This window comes from Brachyistius frenatus, unplaced genomic scaffold (assembly GCF_029030835.1).
Source record: "Brachyistius frenatus isolate BFR_SWC_R1_liver_20210118 unplaced genomic scaffold, ASM2903083v1 Contig_16, whole genome shotgun sequence".
Classification (NCBI taxonomy): Eukaryota; Metazoa; Chordata; class Actinopteri; family Embiotocidae; genus Brachyistius; species Brachyistius frenatus.
In genome coordinates this window covers 828,592-855,636 of record NW_027210615.1, presented here as the reverse complement: position 1 = coordinate 855,636, position 27,045 = coordinate 828,592, and the positions used below count along the sequence as shown (strand labels likewise).

General features: G+C 42.2%; 4 protein-coding genes, 1 long non-coding RNA gene and 1 other non-coding gene across 8 annotated transcripts in view; 5 read left to right on the top strand and 1 right to left on the bottom strand.

Annotated features, from left to right (window-relative positions):
• prkar2aa (protein kinase, cAMP-dependent, regulatory, type II, alpha A) overlaps positions 1-1,152 on the top strand; it is a 49,675-nt gene extending 48,523 nt beyond the window's left edge. For 2 of the 3 annotated variants that reach the window (XM_069693868.1, XM_069693867.1), the window contains exon 11: positions 130-1,152. In XM_069693868.1, the coding sequence (XP_069549969.1) occupies positions 130-254 (125 nt within the window). In that variant the 3' untranslated portion in view covers positions 255-1,152. The remainder of the gene's footprint in view (positions 1-129) is intronic. The other variant, XM_069693869.1, reaches the window with a different exon arrangement.
• A 1,530-nt stretch (positions 1,153-2,682) lies between these two features.
• On the top strand, positions 2,683-13,986 carry hyal3 (hyaluronidase 3). Its single transcript, XM_069693865.1, has 7 exons — positions 2,683-2,883; positions 9,357-9,641; positions 9,965-10,400; positions 11,747-11,894; positions 12,017-12,143; positions 12,376-12,465; positions 12,548-13,986. Exons 2-7 carry the CDS (start codon positions 9,384-9,386, stop codon positions 12,893-12,895), a joined length of 1,407 nt encoding a protein of 468 aa, XP_069549966.1. The 5' UTR covers positions 2,683-2,883; positions 9,357-9,383; the 3' UTR covers positions 12,896-13,986.
• On the top strand, positions 4,501-4,615 carry LOC138618410 (U5 spliceosomal RNA). Its single transcript, XR_011310727.1, has one exon. It is a non-coding gene; the product is annotated as a U5 spliceosomal RNA (small nuclear RNA).
• On the top strand, positions 6,805-8,958 carry LOC138618260 (N-alpha-acetyltransferase 80). Its single transcript, XM_069693870.1, is given in 2 exon segments — positions 6,805-8,186; positions 8,188-8,958. Coding segments are annotated over 2 exon segments (1,053 nt in total). The 5' UTR covers positions 6,805-7,280; the 3' UTR covers positions 8,335-8,958.
• Positions 13,987-14,856: 870 nt separating the features above from the next.
• On the bottom strand, positions 14,857-16,847 carry LOC138618261 (uncharacterized). The gene is made up of 3 exons (XR_011310708.1): positions 16,505-16,847; positions 15,292-15,437; positions 14,857-15,130 (listed from the first exon to the last, which is right to left on the bottom strand). It is a non-coding gene; the product is annotated as an uncharacterized lncRNA (long non-coding RNA).
• A 1,339-nt stretch (positions 16,848-18,186) lies between these two features.
• Positions 18,187-26,083, top strand: amt (aminomethyltransferase). The gene is made up of 9 exons (XM_069693866.1): positions 18,187-18,438; positions 20,480-20,647; positions 20,817-20,897; positions 21,672-21,803; positions 21,892-21,970; positions 22,406-22,551; positions 23,807-23,987; positions 24,983-25,138; positions 25,802-26,083. Exons 1-9 carry the CDS (start codon positions 18,301-18,303, stop codon positions 25,975-25,977), a joined length of 1,257 nt encoding a protein of 418 aa, XP_069549967.1. The 5' UTR covers positions 18,187-18,300; the 3' UTR covers positions 25,978-26,083.
• The last annotated feature ends 962 nt before the right edge of the window (positions 26,084-27,045 follow it).

The window sequence follows — 27,045 nt, the reverse complement described above, 5'->3', positions numbered from 1 at the left end:
CTCTTGTTCTGTGTAATATCATGAAACAATGATTGTTCTAATTTCTTGTGACATTTTGTTTGTGCCATTTAACAACAGAAACTAATCTTCAGATACACTGAACGTCCGCCTCCCTTTCTCTCTGTGCAGTAATAGACGTGCAGGCGTTTGAGCGCCTCCTGGGCTCCTGTAAGGAAATCATGAAGAGGAACATCACCCACTATGAGGAGCAGCTAGTGGCTCTGTTCGGCTCCAGCATGGACCTGAGAGACTGAGCCTCCCACACCACCCTCCGTGCCTTCTATCACACACACACACACACACACACACACACACACACACACACACACACACACACACACACACTCACACACTCACACACTCACACACTCACAGATATACAGACATATGTCCTCTCCCACATCACGCAGTGGCTATACAGACTCATAAGCTTTACACAGATGGTGCAAACGCAATTGAAAGTGTACTCGGCTCACTTGCAGGTACATAGATCCTCACGGAGCATGAACACACACACACACACACACACACACACACACACACACACACACACACACACACACACACACACACACACACACACACACACACTGACACCTTTGTAGGCACTGACAGAGACGCTCACGTCACTTGATCTGCTCACGCTCGTGCACACACTAGCTCAACAAACTTCTTGAAAAGCTGACTTTGGTTAGATGCACAGACACGCACAGACATGCAGAGCTAGCTGAACACACTTCGTTGCTTGAGCCAGCTTCAACCTCTCAGTATGAATGTCTTTGCTGCACTGACTTTCGTACAGGTCGAGCAGTGCAAGGACATAAAGTACACGCACACTCCATTCACATGTTTAAAAACACATCTTCATGCGTCATGTGCAGGCTTTGCATTCACATGAGCACTTAAACAACTCCAAGTTGTTCCAAGCCTCAGCCAAGGACACATATCTCACACACACACACACACACACACACACACACACACACACACACACACACACACACACACACACACACACACAGATATCCAAAAACACACAGGCAACCACACTTGCAAAAACACACATAGTGGTAAAATGGAGACAAAAAAACTTTAAAAAATCTCTGAAAAGGAAAACAAATAAAAAATAAAAAAAATTTAAAAAAAAGGAAAGTTTAAAGAAGACATAAGTTTTAGAAACATTTTATGAAGATAAAAAAACAGAAGCTTTGATAAAATATTATTTAAATAAATAAAAAAGTGTTTCCTCTTTGGGAGGCTGGGGTGCAGAACTTTGAGCGTGCTCCTTTTCTTCCTCTACTGTTGTTGATTGAGTTGAGTTGAGTTGAGTTGAGTTGAGTTGAGTTGAGTTAGTGCTGGTGATTCTTGCAGTACCACAGAAGAAGCAGTGAAAACAATAACAACCCTACATTTTATGGGCCATTGTTATTCTGTCGTTGACGCCACACTTCATCGTATTGAATTAATTATTAATGTATTGTTATTATATATTCATTTATTATTTTGTTTTACTTTGACCAATTCTGATAAAATTCACCATCCATCTCTGACAAAATGTAAAAACGGAAAAAAAAATTCTAATAAAGACATATTAGTACTTATTTCTCCTTGATTATCCTTGAATGAGTTGTCCTGGATAAAAACTGAAAAAATAAAGCAAACATTTTGTTAAAAAAACAACTTGCCTCTTTCTTAAATTCCTACTCAAGCATAATTAACATTTTCAGCGCCCTGGAAGTAAAACGTGGTGAAGAATATTTGGATGATTGAGCCACGCACTCGTGCCAAAATAACACCTTACCTTGCAATACAGGAAAAAAGAAATACACTTAATAACTTTTAGTTTTTATTGACTGCTAGAGATGATTTGTGATCCCACACTTTGGTTGTCTTTCAGTTAGTGTTGTAAGGGTCTATTCTGGACTACTGCACTGCTTGGTTCATAATGTTTTCCTTTTTTACACCTTTTATACAGTCTATGGTTTACACACATCCCTTTCAATTCTTACACTTTCCCAAATCCACACTCATAATTTTGCAGCGACTGAGCTAAAGTAAGAATAAAGTGATGTAAGAAGTAAAAAATATAAAAAGAATCATTCATTTCAAATCTTGAAACTTTGAAAATAAATAAAATACAAATATAAATGAAAATAATCATGTTTTGTAAACGCATGATACTTCACCTCAGGACACATTCAGTATATTGTATATAAGCAGTGGTGAAAGAAGTATTCAGGTCTGTGACTTAAGTAAAAGTACTAATAACACACTGAAAATACTACAGTACAAGAAAAAGTCCTGCATTCATAAGTAGTATCAGCTAAATCTGATTTAAGTGTCAAAAGTAAAAGTACTCGTGCAGTAAAATGCTCCCTGTCAGTGTTTTACTGTTGTGTGATGTTTTTGGATTAAAATTACTGCTGCATTTGTGTGTATTTTGCATTTTACTGTTGTAGTTATTTAAAGTTGTAATAGTTTTAACTACTTTATTTGGGCTAAAAAGTAGCGAGAAAAGTAGCTCGTAACTTAAGCTGTTGGACAGCTGCAGTGGGGTAAATAGCTCAATGTCTCCCTCTGAAATGCAGTGGAGAAGATGTATTAAGTTGCATAAAATGGAAACACTCAACTAAAGTACGAGTACCTCAAATTTGTTACTTCAGTTTAGTACTTGAGTAAATGTACTTGATTACATTCTGGCACTGTATTTACCAGTAAATGATTCTCCAGTACCAGTAGGTGTGGCTGTATTGTTGTGTAATACCACTCCCATCCGCAGGGGGGAGGAGCAACAATCACAACCGACCGCAGATCAGCTGTGAGTGGAGCTCGTGCGCTTTGAGAGGAGGACGAGCACCGGCGACGAACCGCGAGACTAAAAATGTAGGTAACTCTGCAGGGTGGTAAGAAGCAACCAAGAGCCTCCTTCTTTATGTCTTCATATCTTCATATCTTCATATCTTTATATCTTTGTATCTAACTCGTGTCTACAACTGAAAACAAACGCGCTAACTAGCACGCGGCTCCTCACGTGTGGTCTTTCCTTACATGGTCAACAAGGGAGGAAGAGCTGCTGCTGTCATTCATAATAAACATTGACCCTGGACCGGGGAGACTGAACACAACGTTTAAAACCCATCACATTGTTGAAGATGAAACCTTTGTGGTTTCCGATGTGTCGTCGGGTTCACATAGTTGTTCACCTTTACGCCAAACTGATTTATTGATAGATTTATTTTTATTTATATGTTTCCCCTCTTGAATTTCTCAGCTGGTCTTTTGTGTTTCATTTCAGTCATCACCTCGGGGTCCCTCGTTTATCAAACTGCATATAAAGTAGTTTAAACCGGCTGCAGCAGCGACGTGCTGCTCACACACTGATGCTCGAGTATTAATAACCCGATGACGTCATATCAATAACACATCAGTCACGGGGACCAATACGTCTATTTTAATGTTTTAACTGCAGTTTGCTGCTAATATCGTTAAGTATCATTTTTTCATGCAGGACTTTTACTTGTAATTACGTTTTTTTTTTGTTTGTTTCTTTGTTGTATGTATTGGTACTTTTACTTAAGTAATAATAATAATAGTAATAATACGTCTTCCACCAGTTATAGCAGGTGTACGTAGATCATTTGCTCACTTTTAGGTACCATGTCTTTATTTAACTGTCCAGTTGGTTTGCTTACTGTAAAATATATCTATCCATTAACAATGATAAATGATCTCCCCTTATAAAATATATATATAATCAACTGATACTATTGAATAGTTTGTGAGAGAGGGAGGTACTATGGACCAGAAGGCTTGATGCTGTCGTGGCTTTCATTCATTACAGCTCGTTTGCTCTTATGTAGTTTCCGCGGTGTCACACTGCGCATGTGCATCTTTTTTTTTTATTTATTTATTTTTTTAAATAAAAATAATAAATGTTTGAATAAGTGGCCACTGCATAGAAAGAAAAAAACACGCATCCTTCCCGGGAAAGAAGTTATTCACTTGAAGATGACTCCCTTGACATTAAGACGAAACAGAAGGTGACGAGTTTTTATCTTCGGAGTGTTTAATGCGCATGCGTACAGTCTTAGCACACGAGTGTAGAAAAGTAGCGTTTCCCCCGTTATGGTTAAAACATTTTAGCACCCCAGGTTCAATCAAACATTACACAATCATATCAGCTTTTTCTGTCAACAAAACACCGACGTTTTTTCAGTACAAAAGCGTATTGTAAAATTAGAGGCGTGGCCGTGGTCGCGCGGTTCCCATGATGCATCTCGGGCGTGCAGCCGTTACTGTTTATTCGATTATTATCTTATTTAAATGTATAATATACCGACAGTTTAAAGTCACATTACTAGACAACATAAACACCGTACATATCTGATATTTTCTGATCTTTTTTTCAACGGTTGGTAGTATGAAGGCGTTTCATTGAACCATAAGAGAGAGTGTTATGGCGGAGAATGGGGTCCGACACTGAAAGCCGTGGAGGGCAGTACACTCTTGTTTCTCTTCAGATCGTATAAATCTTTCGCCTTTTACTAAAGATTTCCGTGGAGAGGAACAATAAGAGTTTAGCTCAATTTTTTGATGCCCTGCTTCATGCGGGGCTTCCTGACAATGTGAAAAGTAAAACTTGGGTTGATAGAAGGAAGTTCTGCATCGTGAGTGACAGACTAATAATAATAATAATAATAATAATGTGCTAGTGAAACGCCCAAACAGTCCGTCGACCTCACACGAAATAACTTTCTGCTACTTATCGTCTGAGATGATTGAATCTGGTTTTGATTCCGTTTTTTAATCAGACCAGTGGGTAATTAAAACTACTTCCATTAATCCCACTAAAGGTTGTGAGGTGAAATATTTCCATAAAGCCAACTGTGGAGGAAAGATACAAACAGAAAATGTAAGTCAAAAACACCTCCGTGTTGTAAAGCCCTTTTTAATTGTGTGCTCAGTACTCAATAATAAAAGGTCAAAAGTCAGCAGGCTGGAGCATCTTCAGGGAGTCCAGGCCTTACTTGCCTTTCCTAAAGTGGTATAAATATAAATACAGCTGATACAAATCAAATACCACAAGATGGACCAAAGATCAAATCAGAAACAACAAAAATTCCTAAGTACTATTTTAATTTTTCCTGCACTGAAGCCTATTGATAAGAAGAAAGGAGCATCACTTCCTTCTTTTAAACAAACTGGAACCAGCGTATCTTTAGTGGACATGTTGTCATCCTCTTGTGTGATAATCAGTCGGCTCCCAGTTTCCTGTTGCAGAACACAACTGGGTCGATTCAAGACTGTCTTGACAGTCGATTCGCTCGGTGAGTTCGTATTTTAGTTTGTTTTGAACTTCTGCAACACAAGAATTAGTCTCAGGGCTGTTTGGATATTTTCTAAACTTTGTTTCATTCATGATTTGCTGAGCTCGGCGCTTCTGCCATTAGCGGATGATTTTAATACCCAATAACACTTCTGTGACTCTTAACGTGGAGGAAAAAAACAAACCCTGCATGGATCCTCGTTGCGACCCAGTTTTCGGCACCTTGTCACAGCATGTCTTACATGTTTTGGCCTTTAAGGTCAACTGACATGATATGATATGATAATATGACACCTCAGGGTGGATGCATCAGGACCGATACTCCTGAGGAATGTTTTAATGTGATAAAATCAATAAAATAGGCATTAATAACCGATTATTTGTAAAAAAAAAAAAAAAAAAAAAAGTACAACAGTATTGATTTCAATTGGTAGCTCTTTGTAGATTGCGTGTTTACTGAATTGCAGTTCAGCCCTTCTGTGGTTAAGACGTGTCAGAGGGCTACTTCTCCATCCAGAACGAGAACGGCGTTAAAACAGTCTACGATAAAGTCAAACAACAGTTTGACAACTCCGATCAAAAGAGGAGAGAAATACAGGCGACGAGTGAACTAACTCATATTTCAAGTGAGAGGGATTTAATGTGAGTTTTGGCATAAATAGGTTTCATACATTTGGTTTTAGTCTGTTTGCACTCGACACATTTCACAGGTTTAATTTGCACCCTCACGTCCATCTTCTTCTGCATGCCGGGCACCGGTTGAAAGTCCGTTCGGGTTCAGCCAAAGATAACGTGATGCTGCAGCCATCACTCATAAATCAGGCACACAGTGTCCTCCTGTTGTCGTAACGCTGTGGACAAGAAGCCGGAGCGATGGGAGGATTTCTTTCCTGTTGACGGGAAGTTGTTGTTTTTCTTCTTCCAGCTGTCAGTCACGTGGACTCGTTGGGTTCCTTCTAATAATGTTGTAAAGACTTTACTCTAATTAAGTGCTCTGAAATAACTTGTCTTGAGATTTGGCGCTGTATAAATAAAATTGAATTGAACTGTAAGTCATCATATAATAATAATAATAATTAAGAATGCGTTCAGTCTTTTATGGCTCTGATTAATTTTTGCTGCACAAATCCACTTAACCCGTCAAGTGGTAAGAAACCCATTTGGGAATTTTGGAGTTGAGCTGAAGCTACAATTCACCCGTAAGTCAGTCAACAGGAAATGAATCAGCATCTGATAATTGATGAATCCTCTTCGTTGGTTTTTAAGCGCAAATGCTAAAAGTTTACAGGTTCCAGCTTCTCAAATGTTTTCTGGTTCTCGATAATGTAAAACTGAATTTCTTGTTGTTTTAAACTGTCTGGATATGACAAATTTGTCAGTTTTAGGAAATTGTAATGATGATTTTTTTTTTTTTTTTTACAATGTTTTTCAATTTTACAGATCAAACCATCAATGAATAATAATTAACAGATGAATCGGTTGTGAAAATAATTGTGAGTTACATCTGTTCTTAGGAGCTCCCTTCCACTTAAAACTGAAGGTCACTCTGGTCACACCGGACCTTACACCCTGTATCTCTGTGTCTCTGTGAAATGCCCTTGAGCAAGGCACATACCCGCCGACGCTCGAGCAGACGTCATCCGGGTTCACACAAACAGGAGCGGCGCACAGAGGAGGTTAAAGTCTGGACGGAGATTAGAGGGCGATCAACAGTCTAGTTTTATGTTCCTCCTCTTACAGCGGCACTGATCTTAGGACGCGTCAGACAGGAAGACTCCACATCTGTTGTCAAGACAACAGACGTCTCCTTTATCTGCTCTGGTTTCTTCAGTGGACTGCTCGGCTCACGCTACCTGTTGCGTAACGCAGAGTGTTCAGACCGCGGTGTCCTCAGAGTTAAACACAAGACCGAGACACTTTTCTTAACATTTTGCTGTCGGCCGTAAGAACTTGAATGAAGTCTGACTCGAACCCTGATCATCGCAGGTCTGAACCCAAAACGTCTCCGAGGTCCAAACCGGAGACCGGAGATGAGCCGAGTGCCGAGCCGCGGCCCGTCTCCGCATCCGGCAGTCGGACACGACCCGCCGGGGAGGAAGTCTGCGGGGACTCGACGTTGGATGTGAAGGTTGAAGAGAAGCTCCACGCAGATTCTGAATTGCCGGAGAAGGTCCGTGCGGTTCCGATCCACCGGCGTCCGGACCTGCTGGCCGCCTGCGCCGACCTGGTCAACTCCGAGTGGCGGCGGAGCCGAGCCGCCCGGGTTCACTCCCTCCGGAAGTCCTGTCCCGAGTTCCCGGTCTGCCTGGTTCTCCTGCAGGGCCACGGGGAGACGGAGAGGCTCCTGGGTCACGCCCGGCTGTCCCGGGTCGTGGGTCGCGGCGGCAGCCTGTTCGTGGAGTCGGTCGTCGTGTCCGAGGTGGAGCGAGGGAAGGGCCGCGGACGCACTCTGATGGAGGAGACGGAGCGCTACGCCAGGAGTCGAGGGTTCAAGCGCCTGTGCCTGACCACCCACGACAAGCAGCACTTCTACGCCCACCTGGGCTACGTGCTGTCGACGCCGGTGCAGAACGCGGGCGCCATGACGGCGTTCGTTCCCATGGAGATGCTGCTGAAGTTCTCCAGGATGCCGAGTGAAGAGGCGAGCACGCAGAATAACACACAAACAAAGATGGATGCTCAAACACCACCAGGGAGCACAGACTCGGGGGGAGCTCGTGATGTAGGGTCACCTCCACCTTCTGGTTTACCACCACCTCGTCCTACACCTCCTCCCTCCGGCCCTCCTCCACCTCCTCCCTCAATCACTTATGCCCCTCCTCCTCCTCCCTCCATCCCCTGTGCTCCTCCTCCTCCTCCATCCTCCTCCTCCTCCTCCTCCTCCTCCTCCTCCTCCTCCTCCTCCTCCTCCTCAGTCTTCGGGGTACCCACTACTTCAGACTCTAACTGAAACTCCCTACAGAGACGCCAAAGGAGTTCCCATCTATTGGATGCACAAAGACATTTGACAAACACGGATAAAGCTGCAGAGACGTTCACCCACATCAACGCACACAACAAAAGACACACATGAACATCTCTGAGGCCGACAGAAAAGAGTCCCGTGACACAGAGCTGCGTTAACAAACCAAAGAAGTACCCTCCATGCCCTTCCATCCATTGAGTCTTTCTCACTGATCATCAGACGTCACTTTGAACAATCTCTCACCGAGAGCTGTGAGCAGACACCGATGTGTAAAGTCAGTCGATCCCTGCAGGGAGCAAAATGATGACCGACATTATGAGAATCAGAAGCAGGTTGTAAAACCAGCGTAATCTTCCTTTAATAAATGAGCAGACTGTTAACTGTTAAGGTCCTCCTCTCTCAAATGAACCTGTAAGACTGTTTACTGCGCTGTAGGAGTGTTGTGTGGAGAGAAAAAAAACACATCACGCACAATTATTTAAAGCATTTCATGTTTTCGAAGATGATTGTACGGGATCACGACGGGGAGGGTTTGAATGAATCTGGTTGACTTTGTTTGAATGCTTATTAGGAAGGAGAATAACTCAAAACATATCAAGCAGCCTACCTGCTACATGGATTTCCTTGAAAATTAAAAACGAATATTTAATCAGTAATAAATCATGTTTCGACCAAACAATTCAACCAGTTCAATTCCTTTTGCTCTCGCAGCTGCTCTGCACCTCAGAAATCTAAATCGGGTCTCTTTTATGCTGCTGTGTGTAAATCCTATGACATAATGTTAACCGTGAGGTTTTAATGTGCCTTAAGAACTGCGTTGTTACGGTTCTAAAACTGACGGGGCGAATAAATATAGAAAATAAAGAGAATTTAATCAAATGGCCCTTGAACTGGTGTTTATTTTTTTACATTTCCAGTAATGTCTTGTTTTATTTCTTGTAAATCTTAACTTCATACAACCAGTCCGTATTTTTTAATTTTTTTATTAGATATTAAATCAACTGTCCCGATGTGCAAAAGTTCCCCATCAATAAGTCTTACAGGATGATTTCTGTCTCCCGTCAGGAAGGACACATCAGTGGGTGAACAGCCATGGTGCTGCTTCACCTCTCCCTCCTCCTCCTCCTCCTCCTCTTCCTCCTTTCTCACCCCAGCTGCACCTCACCGTCACAAACCTCCCCCCACCCTCTCCGGCCCACTGTGGCTGCAGCAGGTCCCGTCCTGCGGACTCGGCCCTTCGTCGTGGTGTGGAACATGCCCACGGCAAACTGTCAGAGACGCTACAACGTCCAGCTGGACCTGGAGGACTTTGACATTGTGGAGAACCGCAAACAGCACTTCCAGGGACAGGTGAGTTATGTCAGTTGGACCCAGTATGCCACCAGTGTGTCTTTTTTTTCTTTTCTTTTCTTTTCTTTTTTTTTTTTGGTGACGGGGGTTGAATATGTACTTTTATGTACTTTAAACAGGTCTATATAACGTATTCCACTTTTATTTCCACTTTGATAAACTGCTAAAAAAAAAAAAAATTGAGGGTATGAAACTGGGTTGATGAGGCTGCTCAAGCAGTAGGAAACAGTAAATGCACTAAAGCCAAAACAACAGATAAAAGGGGCTAAAGGGCGTAAGGCGGCAGAGTTTGGTTATAATTAAATTGTTGAAATTTTTTCCAGAAAATGGCCATCTTCTACCGTAACCGCCTGGGTAAATATCCTTACCTCTCCCGAGGCGGCGGTCAGGTGAACGGAGGAATCCCTCAGCTCGGTGACCTCGCCGCTCACCTCTCCCTCACGAGGACGCAGCTGTCCGTCCTGCTGCGGCCAAACTTCACCGGTGTGGCCGTCATCGACTGGGAGGAGTGGCAGCCATTGTGGGTGAGAAACTGGGGCTCCAAGATGGAGTACCGGAGGCTGTCCAAGCTCCTGGTGAGACAGGAGCGACCGGACCTGCCTGAGGAGACGGTGACGGTGTTGGCAAAGCAACAGTTTGAGGAGAGCGCTCGGAGGTTCATGGAGGAGACGCTGCGCTCGACGGTCAGAGATCATCCCAAAGGCCTCTGGGGGTTTTATGGTTCTCCCGCCTGCTTTAATACACACAAGAGAAAAACAGGTAGCAAACACCAGCTATTTACTGAGCAGTTTGACCAACCGGTTATGAATTATATTGTATTCACAGTACATGTGCATCTCCCTCAGGTAATTATTCAGATTGTGCACATACAGTAGGTATATACAGTACATCGGTGCAAGGAGATGATGTTGATGAGCATAGCATCAGGACAAAGCGTGTTATACATCCTCCAGTCCACTAGGTTAGGTTAGGTTAGGTTAGGTTAGGTTAGGTTAGGTTAGGTTAGCATACAGAAGCAATAGATAGTAATAGAACAATAGAAAAGCAATAAAATAGCAGTAAAATATCAGTATAAAATATAAATATAAAATATAAAATGCACAGTATATACAGTATACACTAGAGGGGTCGCATGTCTTTGTGACATTTCTGGTTGCCTCGGTGTGAAAAGTGAGATGCAGGTCACATGAAACAGGATGTACACTAACACATAGCACTCTCATGTGTAGGACTTGAATTTTGACAGGGGAGATGTCTGAAATCGCTCACTGAAGTTCTGCACTGACCAGAAATAACCGTAGCAATTGAATGCATCACCCGCCAGCATATCTGCCATCCCGAGTTATTTTACCCAGAATTTAAGGTGCTTTCGTGCCCCCTGTTTAACACGCACACAAAAACACGCCGACGGCTTCTGTCCAATGGCAGTTTGGTGGCATTCAGTGGAAAGTAAACACTTTCGTGCTGTGCTCAGCAACAGCTGCAGCTGCTTCAGCTGCTGCAGTTTGAAAGTCCTGGAGGTCGGTGGTCCCTTCGTTTCCGCTACGTAGCCAAGATGGCGGCCGTTGATTGCGGATCATGTCCAGCGTTGCACGCAAAATGTTTGCGCCGTTTTGAGGGCACCACCTGGGTACTTGTAGTGCACTGCTCGTGCTTGTGTTTTCAGACAGTGTTATCACACTTATGCACTCAAAGTAATGATTGTTAGTAGTTAAGTACACCATTGGGAACACGGCACATGTCCTCAGCTGTTGTATCATGTAAGAGGGCCACAAGCTGTATAAGGGAAGGAGGCTGCGTGGACCAGTGACGGTCACCCGGGACGGTTCAGGTCTGGCAGACGGAGATGTGGATTTCTTTGAAGCTGTAAAACTGTAGTTCTGACATGTAACCGTGGTTTTTCAGGCCACCATGAGACAAACACGTGACACTAATACGGGATCGTGTGCTGTGTGTATCACATGCTTTGCCATGATATCGGTCAGGTTGGTATGTAGCTAATTAAAAAGAGCCAGCATTAAAAAAACAAACAAACCTCAAGCTCGACACTCTGTCTGCTATAACTGATGATTATAACGGTCTTTTCTTGTTTGGTGTGCGATCAGATAAAACCTACACGGGACGTTGCCACCGGGGGACCAGCCGGCAGAATGACCAGCTGTCCTGGCTCTGGACTCGGTCTACTGCTCTCTACCCCAGCATCTACCTGCCACAGACGCTGGCGGGGTCTGCAGATGCCGCTCTGATGGTCAGGTACGGACAGCTGGGAAACATTCAAACATATTCCACCACATTTCGTTGCCTCAGTCCTGAAAATATCCACGTTATTGAGGTTTTGTTCGCCGTGCTGAGGAACACTTGTCTTCTCCACTCAGATACAGACTGCTGGAGGCTTTGAGGGTGGCGTCACTCTGGCGCCATGGCAACAATACCAACCGCGCCACGCCCGTCCTTCCCTACGCCAGGCTGGCATTCACACACACTCTCAACTTTCTCAACGAGGTGGGACTGGTAGCAGCTCATAAACACATTCAAACACATACTATTTGAATTCTTAACATGTAATTCAAACTTGAAGCAAGTATGCAGCGGGACACATCGTGTGCATGTGTGTGTGTGTGTGTGTGTGTGTGTGTGTGTGTGTGTGTGTGTGTGTGTGTGTGTGTGTGTGTGTGTGTGTGTGTGTGTGTGTGTGTGTGTGTGTGTGTGTGTGTGTGTGTGTGTGTGTGTGCAGACAGACCTGGAGCACACGCTCGGGGAGAGTGCATCGCTGGGAGCAGCTGGAGTCGTGCTGTGGGGGGAGCTGAAATTTGCCAAATCCAAGGTATGTAACGTATGTAAGGAAACAAGTACCAGGATGTGCGCGTGTCCGTGTGTAACCGACCTCCTCTTCGGCTGACTCCCAGCAACAGTGCATCATCCTCAAAGACTACATCCGCAACATCTTGGGTCCCTTCGTTCGGTCGCTGAGGTCTGACACTCAGCGCTGCAGCCTCCAACTTTGCCACGGCAACGGGCGCTGCGCCAGGCGACGCCCCAGCTCTGGTCACGTGCTGTCCTCCAGCACCTCCAACCCTCGTGGAGTCAACCTCCTCACTGACTCCTCCAGCGGGGACGCTTTTAACAACCACTTCATGTGTCAGTGCTACTCGGGCTGGACTGGACAGGAGTGCCAAGAGAAGGAGGACGAGGGGAGCGGGCCCAAACCTGTCAGTCAGCCTTCGTGGATAACACCACCAAGCACATTTCCATAGATGAGAGCCTTCCAGATCTGCTGCAGTGGATGATCTGACAGTCCCTAACAGCTATGTTAAAACAAATTAAAAATGAATGTAGGTGAAATTGGAAGAGCCCAATAGAGAGGTCAAGTAGGGCCGCTGGGGAGACATGTAAATTAGGAGGAGAGGCAGTCTTGTCTGTGATGCGTTCACTGTCACCAGGGCTGACACAACTATTAAAGCAGCAGCTGGGTTCCACAAAAACTACCTAACTTGCTGAAAACAACCCAGAAACATGGCCCACCAGGCCCAACCCCGTGTTCGGGTTGAAAAAGTAACCCAGCATTTTTTAGAGTGTATCAGTGTTAACGTTACATATTTTTAAAAGGGATCAAATCTATTGTACAACAATATGAAAGGTTGTATTTTAATTCCCCCTGAAGTTCAAACACGTATTATTTTAGATCTACAGCAATAGGCTAATATATAGTTAATATATATACTTTTAGAAATGGATACTGGCCATGCTCAATGGACAGAGCTGACTGGATGGATCAAATTTTGATAATGAAATGAGTTATTTTGTGGTGTTCGTGCCACCTTTTCTCGTTTATCCACCATTCACTTCCTGTTTTACATCCACCACAGGAGCAACAGAGTAGGCTACAGTGGATCCGATGACATAAACACATCAACAGGTTGGGTTTTTTTGTAATTACTCTCATTGGCTGAAGAGGGAGACTGAAGGTCCACACTGCAGGTTTCACTATTTACTCATTTATTTATTACTTTGGCAGCAGCTTTTTTTTTTTTTTTTTTTTTTTGCGTTTTCTTTATTTTCTGGTTTTAGCCCCAGAGCACAACAGAATTTAATGTCTGGACCTACGAACAGAAAATCTGCTTCAGCCTGCCTGCATCTATGAAAAGATTTGATTATTCTTTGGTGAAAATCAGTCAAATTTACAAAATGAACTGTGTGAAAACATATGATGTGACTAACTGTAGTTCATAAATACTAATAAGGTTAACAAATCCATGGTTGGGAACAACACGGTCTGCATTAACAAATTAAAAGAAGTTTATTTGAAATCCGGCTGACTATAACATTTTTACTGTGTGATGTTCCTTTGTGTGGTACAATTTCTATAGATAGTTTCTCATGTAAACGCACTCTGTTTGAGACAAAGGTCAAATTGAACATGTCAGTCATTCTTTTAAACAATAATGCGTCAGTAATCACTTCACTAAAACAAACCAGCTCACACCACTTTAATGACAATGACGTCACCAAACAAAACTAAACATTCAAAAGTCCTTTTCATATAATCGTCGGGGAACCTCCCATCGCTGAATGACGCGGTCACATTTCATCTGGAAACACTGAGAACATTAAGACAAACGTTTCATGGACAACGCCTCTGTAAAACACAGTTTTACTGCACGTCGCTACCCTCTGATGCCCCGTATGTGCACATGTACAGAGTTTAGTTTTCATGTCCCTCTGATGACTGTCAGGTTTTGTCTCAGCGCCTGCAGCTCTTGGATCAGCAGCGACAGCTCTGAGGCTGCAGACTCCTTCTCCCTCGCCGCCTCAGTCAGCATCCGGATAGCACTGCCCTGCTGGACTGCAAGAGGAACACACACACACAAATACTGTCAGAAAACCCCCCCAAAGAATTTCGCATGTGCAAAAACTCGCGATCACGTGACCGAATTGACCAAATGTGTGATTGCGCGCATGTAAAACATGCCCGTGTGGTTTTGGAACATTTTCATGGTGAGACGTGTGAAGCTAATGTAGATTCACATGGGGAAACTTCTTCACATTTTGGGGAGTTCTGTGAGGGCTTCGCTTCACAGTATTTGGTTATTTCAACAGCATAAAAATGATTTCAAACCAAATGAGTGTGATGTGACCCAGATGTCTAAATTTGCCAATTCCCAAAGTTATAGGAAGACTAAATTAATTCTGAAAATGGTACAGAGCAAATAATAATCATTTTTACACGCAGGAAATACAAAACATCCGAGTAAACAAATATGATGACTCGCCTAAAAAGTAGAAGATGAGTAACACTGTTAGCAGAAGCAAAGTGATAATAGCACAGCCCATGGCGTAGGCCCGCGATGAACTGGGCGTCAACATGTCCTGCAGACGACTCTGCCACTTGCTGATGACTGGACGGCCTTGTTGATTGACAGCTGCCGTCTCACAGGCGTAGAGGTTCCCGTTCGGCGAGGGTGTGTACGCAGGGCGAGGAGGCCTCATCCCTGAAGTCACACACAGTGGAGTCAGTCATCAGTGCATTGTGTGTGTGTGTGTGTGTGTGTGTGTGTGTGTGTGTGTGTGTGTGTGTGTGTGTGTGTGTGTGTGTGTGTGTGTGTGTGTGTGTGTGTGTGTGTGTGTCTCCGGTGTATGTTTGTGTGCGTACCTTTGTGGCTGTGTTCAGGGTGTGTGCGGTGGAGGTCGTTGATGGAGTCCACAGAATGCAGCTCGATCTCGGTGAGATCTCTCTCGCTGACCCTGTAGAACTGAGGAGTGGTCTGGGAGGAAGGAGGCCTCGACATGTCGCCTCGTCTTGAGAGAAAGGTGAGAATGAAGAGCTGCTTACTGTCTGATGGATGAAAAGGGAACTCGACTCAGCAACACCTCCTGAAAGCTGTGACATGCAGCCATGCGGTATTTGCTGCGAACAGCCATGAAAAGCAACTTCAGAAAGAAAAAAAAAAAAATCATCCATATTAGTTTGAATTAGTTAGAAAAAAAAAAAAACCCACATGTATAACACGTTTACCACATATTAAATAATAACAATATTTGGGAATGTTTCCACATGAGCATCTACATGGGTTTCACACATTGCACCATGAAAACGTTCTAAAACTGCATGTTTCCCACGGGCACAAAACATGGGACATTCATGTGGTTTTTCTGTCGGGGAAACCAGGCTCGTCTGATTGAGGGGACTCCATGAAATGTAAATGGCCTTTGGGTGCATCTAGAAAATATTTCCTGCCACTGAAAAAAGGTTTGTTGATCCACTTGGACTCTACAGGAGGGACTTGAACTGCGGATGTCCTAGATTGCTGGAGACTATAGATAGATGGGTTAGTTTGTGATTAGAAGGTCAGCTTTGGAAAAACAAAAAGAGTTTTAAGAGTAATGCAGCTGGAATTTTTCATTCTTTGGTTAAATGAAATTTTAATCTCGCATATTGACAAATAGAGATTAAGCTGTTGTGGGTTGCCTCAGAAAGAGGAAGACAGAGATGAGGAGGGATCAGGAGATATTCTGTTAGAATAAAGCAACAAATAAAGATGGATCATTTGAGAGGACAACAGACCAGACCTGCTCAGTCCATATGGATGGCTGATTTATCACTGCTATTATTAGTGCCCGTTTTCAAACCCATAAAGGCACAATGCTGCTGGAGTTTGAATCATAGGTCAAAGGACAGAGGAGGCTGCTATCTAATGAATGACTAACAATAAATGAATGAATAGATGATTTACTGTGATTCTGAATGACTACCTTACTTACAGCCTACCTGACTTTCAAACTCCAGACTGACCAGAGCAGATCTGTTTCACCAGATGCAACTAGTCTAAAAAAAAAAAAACACACACTCTCTTCTTCCCACCCACCTTCTGTCACCATGAACAAAAGCTCTGTTCGGTTTTATGTGTCTGCTTGTTTCTCAGCTCTTCGTGTTGGTCTTCTCACACACAGTCACCCGATTGCCAAAACATGTGTCTGCCCCCACGGGAACAGCAACAAATCTTATTGGATATCCCCACAGGTTCTCCAGGAGCCACACAGTGACAAAAGTAATCCAACAGTGAAAATGTAGTTCCAAAAATAAACTCCTGGATGTCTAAAAAAAAAAAAAAACAAAGGAAAAGTTCAGGTTTTGTCTCAGGGTCCTACTCCTCATGAGTGTGTGTCACTGAGCAACTGTCGGACGCCCCAGTAAAGACCCCTCCCACTACTAACTATGTTTGTGTGTCCATGATCTGATTTAGTGCTGTGGAGAGAGAGAGAGAGAGAGAGAGACACAGACAGGGAGATGAAGTCTTTCCAGCCCTGTTACCCCCCTCCAAACATGCACACAGCCCGGCTTTAGGGCCGAAAATAGCAGCAGAGACATGGGGTTATTATTAGTTGTTCAGGCCAAAGGATGACTCAGTGATCTGGGTAGAGGGCACGATGGGGTACGTAGAGATAAACACACACACACAAATACTCACATGGATGAATACCACAGCCGCGTGGGCAAAAGTTTGCATTACAAAAATCACCTCAGAAAATGACAAATCAACCTTTTAATAATAAAGGGAGCGCGCTACAAGTGTGTAATATTGAACACGAATACAGTGAAAGGATATAAAAACAGTAAGGGTTTCTGAATAGCGTGAAAAACCACCAACATGGGATACTTTCCAAACAAATTGAAGTCCATGAATTTAGTGTGAGGATGCTGTTGATTCGGCCCTCTGTGAGGCGCACGCCATCAAACATCCTCCGTTTACTTCCACTCGTTATCTTTGAATGAAGGCAAATTAAAAACGTGCACAGTGTTGTAATTACTTGTGTTTTATAGATGGATGAATCCTCTTAGTGGCCACTTTGGGTGATTTTGTGATTGTTTTGCATCTATTTTCCAGCAGTTTGTATCTCCTGGGAGTGATTTTGCATTTCTTTGCTGTTTCTTCTTTTGCATCTCTCTGTGCTCATTTTGAGTCCCTCTGTGGCCGTTTTCCATCTGTTTTTAGCCCTTTGATCGACAATAACTCCATCCAGAAAGACAGGGTATGTGTCCCATGGTCCACCCCGTCCACGTGGACCCCTGAGAGCTGTGCCCTGTGGCTCCATTCATGGTTTTATGTGGCGAATTAGCAACTGAGATGGAAAACCATTTTGCTATTTCAATGCTATTTTGCTTTGTTTTACCTCGTTGGCCCATTGAGAGCTGCTGAAGGAAAACAAAACTCTGCTAACTCTTTGCATCTCTTAACAAGTGCACGTTGAAAATGATGTCTTATTATCTTTGTCCTACGTGGGATATAATGCAAAACTGAGCTCTCTCCACTGTTTCATCACACCTTATCATTTCTTACATGTTATGCCATTTTGTTGCTGTATCTGTATATGTGGCTAATCTAATCTGTGCCCAGCCAACATGCTGTATGTGACTCTGGGCCGTGAGGCATCACCACATCTTAATTATCTGTTGGTAATACGAAGAAACATGATGAATTCTAACTCCATTTCCCACAAGTCTTTGCTCCTTCCTCCAATGAGCCGCTTCATGTGTTTTTGCCAGGAAAGCAGTTCAACTCCACAGTGTGTGAAGTCCAAAGAGTTCACAGACACGGCGGAAGTGTTACCCTGTCGGGAACACAGAGAGAGTGTGGGAAACTTCAGCGGGGATTTTGGAGGCATGATGTGGGCTCGGTTGATGGTCGGGTTCGGGGATTCGGGGCTCGGGCTGCGGGCTTCCAGGGACGGGTTGCTGCGGGTCGCCGGAGCTGGATGTGCGGGGAGGAGGCAGCAGCAGAGAGCGGCTTCCAGTGCGGAGGTAAGAGGACCGTGAAGTGTCGCTGCAAGGTCAACCTCTGTGGCTAAGTTATCCCAAATGTTTCTGCAACAGCTTAGTCACAGTTTTCTGAGTGAAAGATGACGAAGACTCGGTGTTTGTGCTTCAAATTGGATTTTTGTTCAACGTTTTAATTCTCAAATACTTCATTTTTCACGTTATCAGAATAGTGTCAACAATAATCATGATCTTCGGCCCTCTAATCTGTTGATATTCATAGTGTCCTACCTCTTATGTCAGCAAACCACACTGAGAGATTTACACCTGTAATATATTAACAGTCGGTTGTAGTTTTCATACTAAGCTTTATGCCAGATTTCATTATAAGTATTTAAAGTTTTGATTGTATTTTCGATTGGCTCTCGTGTTTGAATTTGAGTCCAGAAATCCTCAGGATAAATCTGTCACTGTGAGTGTTGCTGCGTGTTACAATAATAGCCCGGGACTGTGTTACAGCAGCAGTCACTCCATGCAGACATAATGCACATCTGTCCCTGCAGACGGTCGCTCTCCCTCCCTCCCTCCGCCTGCCTCGCTGAGCTGAGCTGCACAAGATGATTTTATCAGAACCACGAGTGACTGACTCCTCTGTACAGTCAGGATGGCCTCGGCCTCGTTGATTCATTCACATATTTCTTCATTCATTTCATCCTTGTGCTTTTGCTGATTTCTCTGCAAAGGAGGTTATGGCCGAGATATGAGTTGCACGAGAGAAAATGCATAATTTCACATATATACAGTTTAATTCAAATTAAATGAAGTTTATATTTGTAAGATTTTTATTCTTCTTTTAATCCTTAAAATATTTCAGTTTAGATTTATGTTTTATATGTTGCACAAAAAAACCACAGGTCTATAAAAAGTCCTGCAGGGATCGGCCTGATCTGTCGTAGTTCATTAAGTTTGCATGTGTGTGTGGAACAACCATCTGTGTTCTCTTCCTTCACATTAATAGCCGACTTTGGACTTAAAATGTTTTTTAAAAGTACCAACACTCTCTGCCCCATAATGCACTGCTGTTGCTGTGCTGATAAGTCCACCCTCTTCTCTGGCAGGTTCAAAGGTCAGGAGTTACAGCAGAAAGAACAGAGCGGTGTGAGAGACAAAAGGCTATCAACAGAGCTGTATATTTATCAAAAATGGCTTAATATGTCCCTGATCACTGCCGTATTTGCAGAACATAGATTTACCCAGTCGAGGTAAAATAACAGATCTTACTGAACACTTCTTTCCTTCAATGGGAAGCAATTTAAAAAAAAAAAATTTACACTCAGTTTTGGTTTGGTTTTGGTCACATTTGCAAAAAACACACGACAGTTAAATGCTTAAATATTTAAAGTTTTAGAAAGATCTTTGCTTTACTTCAATGCTTTGTAAGTCTTCAAACATTATACGTATCTTAGAATCCTACTTGCATCTCCAAAAGTTACATAATGTTAACTAATATTGGAAATTTAAAACAAATATTGCCCCCTCAATTTTTATAACTTTAAAACAAATGTCAAAATTGTGTAAAAATGATTGGGATATTCTTAAAATGATGGGGTCCCTTTTAAAGAACAGTATCCTAATTAGTGCATAAAGTTGCTGTTTTTAATGTGAAATGAGACAATATTAAAATGCATTCAATATTGACAAGCTTGTGCCAGCAGGAGTAAATAAAAAGAAAGGGTGCAATTATCCGCATGTGTTAGAGAAATCAGGACACTATTTGCACTTTTATTTAGCTTTTAATAGCCTTCTTATGTGTATATTGCACAAGTTAGTAGATAAATTGAACTTCAGGATTCTACGTACACAGTGTACACAACAGCACTGTTTGTGTGTGTGTGTGTGTGTGTGTGTGTGTGTGTGTGTGTGTGTGTGTGTGTGTGTGTGTGTGTGTGTGTGTGTGTGTGTGTGTGTGTGTGTTAGAGACAAATCTAAATTAGAAGATTGAAAATACAGTATTTCAGTAGTTATTCCAGCATCCCCCATGTTTCTATTATTCTGTACACTAAGTCCAGTGTTTTATTTTTCCCAGGACACCTTGAAGAAGACTCCACTATTTGACTTCCACAGAGACCAGGGGGGGAAGATGGTGGAGTTTGCAGGGTGGAGTATGCCTGTCCAGTACAAAGACAGTCACATCGCCTCACACATGCACACCAGAGAGCACTGCTCCATCTTCGATGTCAGCCACATGCTACAGGTGAGACGAGTGTAAGATGACACACACAGATATACTCACTCCTGAACACCGGTAAGCAAATACACTAGCATACAAACTTACATATTGCATATATCATGGTATCATATATCATCAGTAAACTATTGCTGTCAATATATCTTAATATATCTGTTTTGATTTTCTCTGTCAGACCAAAGTCCATGGGAAAGACAGGCTGAAGTTCATGGAGTCTCTGGTGGTTGCAGATATTGCAGAACTCAAGGACAACCAGGTAGATGAAGGATTATTTCAATCTGGACCTGCTTTGACTCACTTTTTGTTAATTTAGTTGGAGTGGAAGTCAGCTATAAATACAACACTGACATACCTGTGATATTTTGAGGGAATTTCTTCACGTTTAGGACAAACGTTCACTTGGATGCAAGAATGAACTGATCAGAATTTGGTGCTTAAAGGTCAAGGTCACAGTGATCAACGCGATATCCCGGAAACATCGTCAGGGAACTTCTTCAAATTCAGCACAAACATTCACGTAGAATGAAGGATATACTGAAAAGATTTTGGTGATCAAAGGTGAAAGGTTAGTGTGTGTATAGATCTTCTGTGTTGCCAGGTTGACGTCCACGTTTTCAAAGTTGTTGCCTCTTTGCAGTAACATCCATTTCAGAAGTATTGTGTCCAGTCATGGCTACAACTTTGCGTTCTATGAGAATCAACTTTATTGGCCAAATTCTTTTCTAAGTCTTGAGTAAATATATAATATGAGTTGCGACCAACATGGATGTCAGCTGCTTGACTGGTTGGTGGAGGTAGTAATTATAGTATTTATTTAAAATAAACATTAATAATATCAGAAACCGACATTTCAATAAGAAACTAAAATAATGAGCCCTATTATTGGAGCTTTATAAGTTAACATTCAAGTGTCAGAATTGGAATAATTTGACCCACTGCTTGGACAATGTCCCCATTTTCCATTTGTACATTTACCTTCAAGTCCTTAGCCTCCTCTTTTTCTTTGTCTCCCACTGCCCTCATCTTCTAGGGTACGTTGTCCCTCTTCACCACTGAGAAAGGTGGGATTATTGATGACCTCATTGTGACAAAGACAGACCAGGGCTACCTCTACGTTGTCTCCAACGCCGGCTGTGCCGACAAGGACTCGGCTCATATGAAAGTAAATGCAAAGAGTGTATGTAGACAGACAGACTGAAGGTCAATTAGAAAGTGTCTGATGTGTGTGTGTGTGTGTGTGTGGATTTTAGGTCAGACTGGCAGAGTTCAAAGCTGCAGGTTTTGATGTGGATCTGGAGTTCCTTGATAAAGCACTGATAGCTGTTCAAGGTAAAATATCCTGTGGACTGTCCTTTTGATTTCTTCTTCTTTCCCCTCTTCTTTTAATTCATTTCCATATTATATTCAACTGTCCTTCTTTCCTTTCCTCTCTAATTTTTCTGTCCTTTCTTCCGTCTTCCTTCTAATCTACCTTTCCTTACACCTTTTTCCACCTTTCTTCTTTATAATTCCTTCTTCCTTCCTTCCTTCCTTCCTATTTTTCCCTTACATTTAATTTCTTTCTTTTTCCCATTCATTTTCTTCTTTGTCTTAAATGTTGTCTAGGTATTTCTTCGTGTCCTTGTCAATATTTCTGTAGTTGCTTCATGCTTTTGTCATACTTTATTTAATTTTTTTCCTGGTTGAAACCTTTGTTAACTGAATATATAACTTCCTCTGTGTAGGTCCTCCAGTCTTAGATTATAATTAGTTGTGTGTTGTCAGGTCCGACGATGTCTCGGGTGCTCCAGGAGGGGATGATGGAGGACCTCAGTAAGCTGACCTTCATGACTTCCACCCTGGCCACTGTGTTTGGTATTCCTGACTGCAGGATCACTCGTTGTGGGTACACTGGAGAGGATGGCGTGGAAGTGAGCATATCTGTTCCTAATGATCAAAGTTAATCTTTAAATAAGTTGTTTATTTTTAACAACATAACATGGATTCATTTCTTCTCAGGCCTTCCCAAAATCGTTTGATGAGTAGATCTCATTTATGATGTCTTTTAAGTCACATTTTAACGATGGCCACGGAAAAAACATTTCTGGCAGGAATAAAATCTCCCACTTATAAAAATGTACCTGATGATGGCAGGAGATGAAAAGGTATGGGCTCACCAAACCTGTTACAAATCATACTTAAGTGTACATGAATGGCTGCACCAAATCTCACAGTAATCCATTGAAGAGAGACACATCTTTCAAAACCACAAATTTGAATTGTATGGAGGTACCAAGGGTAAAGACGGGATTACCAAATTCACAGGATTTAAATTTGAGGTTAAATTTAATGGCAGTCGATCCTCTCTTTGTAGAGATTTCTCAGCTTGGATGAAAGTGACAGACAGACTGATACCAACCTTACAGCCTCGCTAATAAAAGGTGTAATTTGTGATCAAATCTTTTCTTCACTCTTAATGTGGATCACTTGAAGAAAGACTAAAGATGATTTATGTTTATCTGTGCCTGATAGTTCATTTGTGATTTACAGGCTTCAAATTTGCTGCTTAGAGGCATCAAACACAGACCGCTGTTTATTGTTGGTCAAGTTCAGTTTTTCTTTTCTAGTATTTAATCATCTTAATCATTTTCCCTTGTGTTGTTACTCCTTCAACATGGTGATACTTTGCTTCGTAACACCATCATCAGTATGTCCCAGTATTCGAGGAACCTGCTCTCTGACTTCAGAATAATGGTTTACCAGATGGATTTATCTTTTTTTTCTTTGCCCACTCTGCTGGACCTCTGTATAAAGCAGGATGGATGTGGGTGGGTCTCTCTCTGTCTAACAGAGGGACAGTAGGAGTCGGCTTCTCTTGATCTTCTTTTCACATCCACTCAGTTCTAAAGCTCGCATGAATCAGTCTGTTTTTATTCCAGGAACAAGAGTTCTGCAAAAATGTTATGCTAATTAGCTCACTTAAAAACTTTTTCATTATAAATATGCCTTGACCATGTACTTTTTTTGATAATGATTTAGTCTTTATTGTATAAATACTTTACCATCAACAAACTGTTTTTTTTCAGTGCTGCTGAGTTAAATATGCAGTTTTCTGAACATTACTGCCGTTAAAGGTTCCTGGATGAAGCCCCAGCTCTACAGTTTGCCTGTGTCTCTGTGTCCCAGATCTCCGTCCCACAGTCCAGAGTGGTTGAGCTGACGGAGAAGCTGTTGACTAACACTGAGGTGAAGCTGGCCGGCCTAGGAGCCAGGGACAGTCTGCGGCTGGAGGCGGGGCTTTGTCTCTACGGCAACGACATAGATGAGACCACAACACCTGTGGAGGCCACCCTTGTCTGGACCATAGGTACGATTTTGAGTGCTTATTGCATTGTTTTTATTTGTTGTTTATTGGAATTATATTGATTTTTGTAGAAGGCTGTGGCAGAAGGAGAGATTTTTAAACAAGTCTGTGTAGAACACGGTTGTTGCTCAAATGTTACAAATACGCATGAAGATTGCTGCAGTGCATGTGTTTTTTTAAGCCCCTTTTCTTTAGTGGTCTTAGGTTAGTTCCACTGGTGGAGAGAGGCAGTATAAGTTGTATATATAGTATAAGTGGCTGTCTGTCTGTCCAGTATCTTTTTATGGCTCTGTGCTGGTGACAGTGGTTCAAGGCATTATGTTTTACAGTTGTCTGTACGTCCGTTCCATTGGTGATAACGTGATATCTCAGGAATGTCTTGAAGGAAGTTCTTCAAATTTGGCACAAACGTTCACTTGGACTCAAGGATGAACTGATTATATTTTGGGGGTCAAAGGTCACTGTGGTCTCTTCTCCGTCCCATTCTTGTGAACGCAATATATAAGGAACACCTTGAGGGACATTTTTCAAGTGTGGTACAAACGTTCACTTGGTACCAACGATGAACTGATAATGTGGTTGTCAAAGATCTTTCAAATTTGGCACAAGTGGTTACTTGGACTGAAGGATGAAGTGAAAAGATCCAGAACCAGAATCCACTTTATTGACAAAACTCCCTCAAAGTCTTCACTTCATATATTATATTATTATGGACAGACGTGGATATAAACTGCAACTTGACTGGTTGGCCGAGCAAACAACTGCGAGGTGGTAGTTCTAGTTTGATACTTCCGTGAGAAGGTACCAAAATCAGAAATTTCAAAATTGCATGAGGACTGAGATCTTGCTTCTTTTACATGAAAGAACATTCTTAGCAAACCTTGTAAAACAGAACTTTAAAAAAGAAGTTTAGGTGCACCGTGATGCTGTTGTGTGTGTCTGTATTTTAATTTGGTCTGCTCTGTTAATTAACTCCATTGCTTTGCCTTCTCACACAGGAAAGCGCAGGCGTCAGACCAAAGATTTCCCCGGCGCTGACATCGTCGTACCTCAGATCAAAGCAAAGACAGCCAGGAAGAGAGTCGGTCTGGTGTCCACCGGGCCACCAGTCAGACAACACACACCCATTCTCAGCCCTGACGGAAAGGTCATAGGTCAGAAAACAAACAGGGTTGGGAGTGGTGGACAAGTAGTACCTCTGTATTTCAATTAAAAGTGGTGCCACACCAGTGGAAGGAAATAACCCCTGCTGGAGTAAACATAAAATAAAATATGAAAATTATTATTTAGACATACAGCATTTGTCCCTTTTATAAAGCCTCTAAAAAATTATGTGGAATCAAAACTGAAAGAATCCAAAGGGAGACATACAGACATACAAATATTTAGTATCTAAAGCCACCATGTATACAATTAACTACATTGTTGTGTGCCAGGGTGTCGTGATATTCCACTGGGGGTCGCCAAAGTCAGGCATTTTCAAATCCTGCACATTGAGGCTTTAAAGTCTAAAATTGTATTTGAAATGTTTATGTTTGTTTGACATCATACCGAAACTTTTATAGAGTCAGTGTGGTAAAGATTGCGTGTTATTTTGCATGCAGTAGCCATATTTTATGATTTCAAGCATTTGCTCATCACAAATGAATGAATGAATGAATGAATGAATGAACACAGAACAGAGAATAAGACCAACTCAAAATTTCTACTAAAAAGGTTTTATTTTGATCTCTTATCTTATAAGATTTTCTCTGATGCTATCATCAAAAAGTGTATCTGCCAGAGATTTCTTTGTAATCCCTCTCTGTTTTATAAAGGTGAGGTGACCAGCGGCTGCCCCTCTCCCTGCCTGAAAAAGAACGTTGCCATGGGTTACGTGGATGCAGCATTTGCCAAGAATGGAACAGCCATCCAGGTCGAGGTCAGGAAAAAAGCAGTGCCGGCCACCATCAGCAAGATGCCCTTTGTCCCCACCAACTACTATTCTGGATAGGAGACAGACAGACAGACAGACAGACAGACAGACAGACAGACAGACAGACAGACAGACACACACACACACACACACACACACACACACACACACACACACACACACACACACACACACACACACACACACACACACACACACACGGTCCATCAGTCAGTTGTAAAGCACATTGAAGTTTGAGCCCAAGTCACACAGTTCACTGTATAAAGAGGGTACATGGTCTGAAGACAGAACAGAACGAAAAATATACAAAGACATGGATGGGATGTGTAGTGAACCATCATCCGTTTACAGATATGATGCACACACTGGATCAATTACAAGCAGTATTGTTGAATTTGAGAATGTATGCATGACTACTGTTTGGGCCTACACGCTCTGTTAACATGGTTCATGGACCAAGTTTCTTTTTCTAGTTTGTCCGCTCACAGCAGGTGAAACTGAATTAACTTGTTTGCACTCTTAGCCAGAACAACAAAAGTGAGGCTGTTTCGATCCATTAAACGCTGGTATTAAATTAACATTTTGTTGTAGAACGTAGGTTTTTGACAATGAAACATGATCTAAGTTTAATTTGTCACTGTCGGACCAAAACAAACAGAAATTCCAAATCGTGTTTTGAAGTTAAATCATCGCATGTCTACATTTTTTTGTTTTTGTTTTTTAAGGTCCTCTGGTTGCCGTTGAACCAAATTTCCAATAATAATATTATGGTAGACAGCTTGATTAAGGGGGTTATTATAATACCCTTCCAACTCAGTCCCTGCGTGAAGTGTGCTAACTAACAGAAATTTCTCCATTTTGTGGAATTGTCATTTTTATGTTGGTTAGCTGATTTTCCTTTTTGCGCTTGGTTTGCAACTAACGTCATGATCAATTTTTTTTTTTTTTTTTTTTTAATGAAGTACTAATTTGTTAACACAGACATTTACACTTCATGTGGTACAATGATAGTCTAATTTAAAGGATGTTAAGTGTAATTATATAATTTCTTTATTAAACTAGGACATTGTCTTTGGACTTATGACCTCTGTATGTCCACAGAAATAATACTACTGATTTACAGGT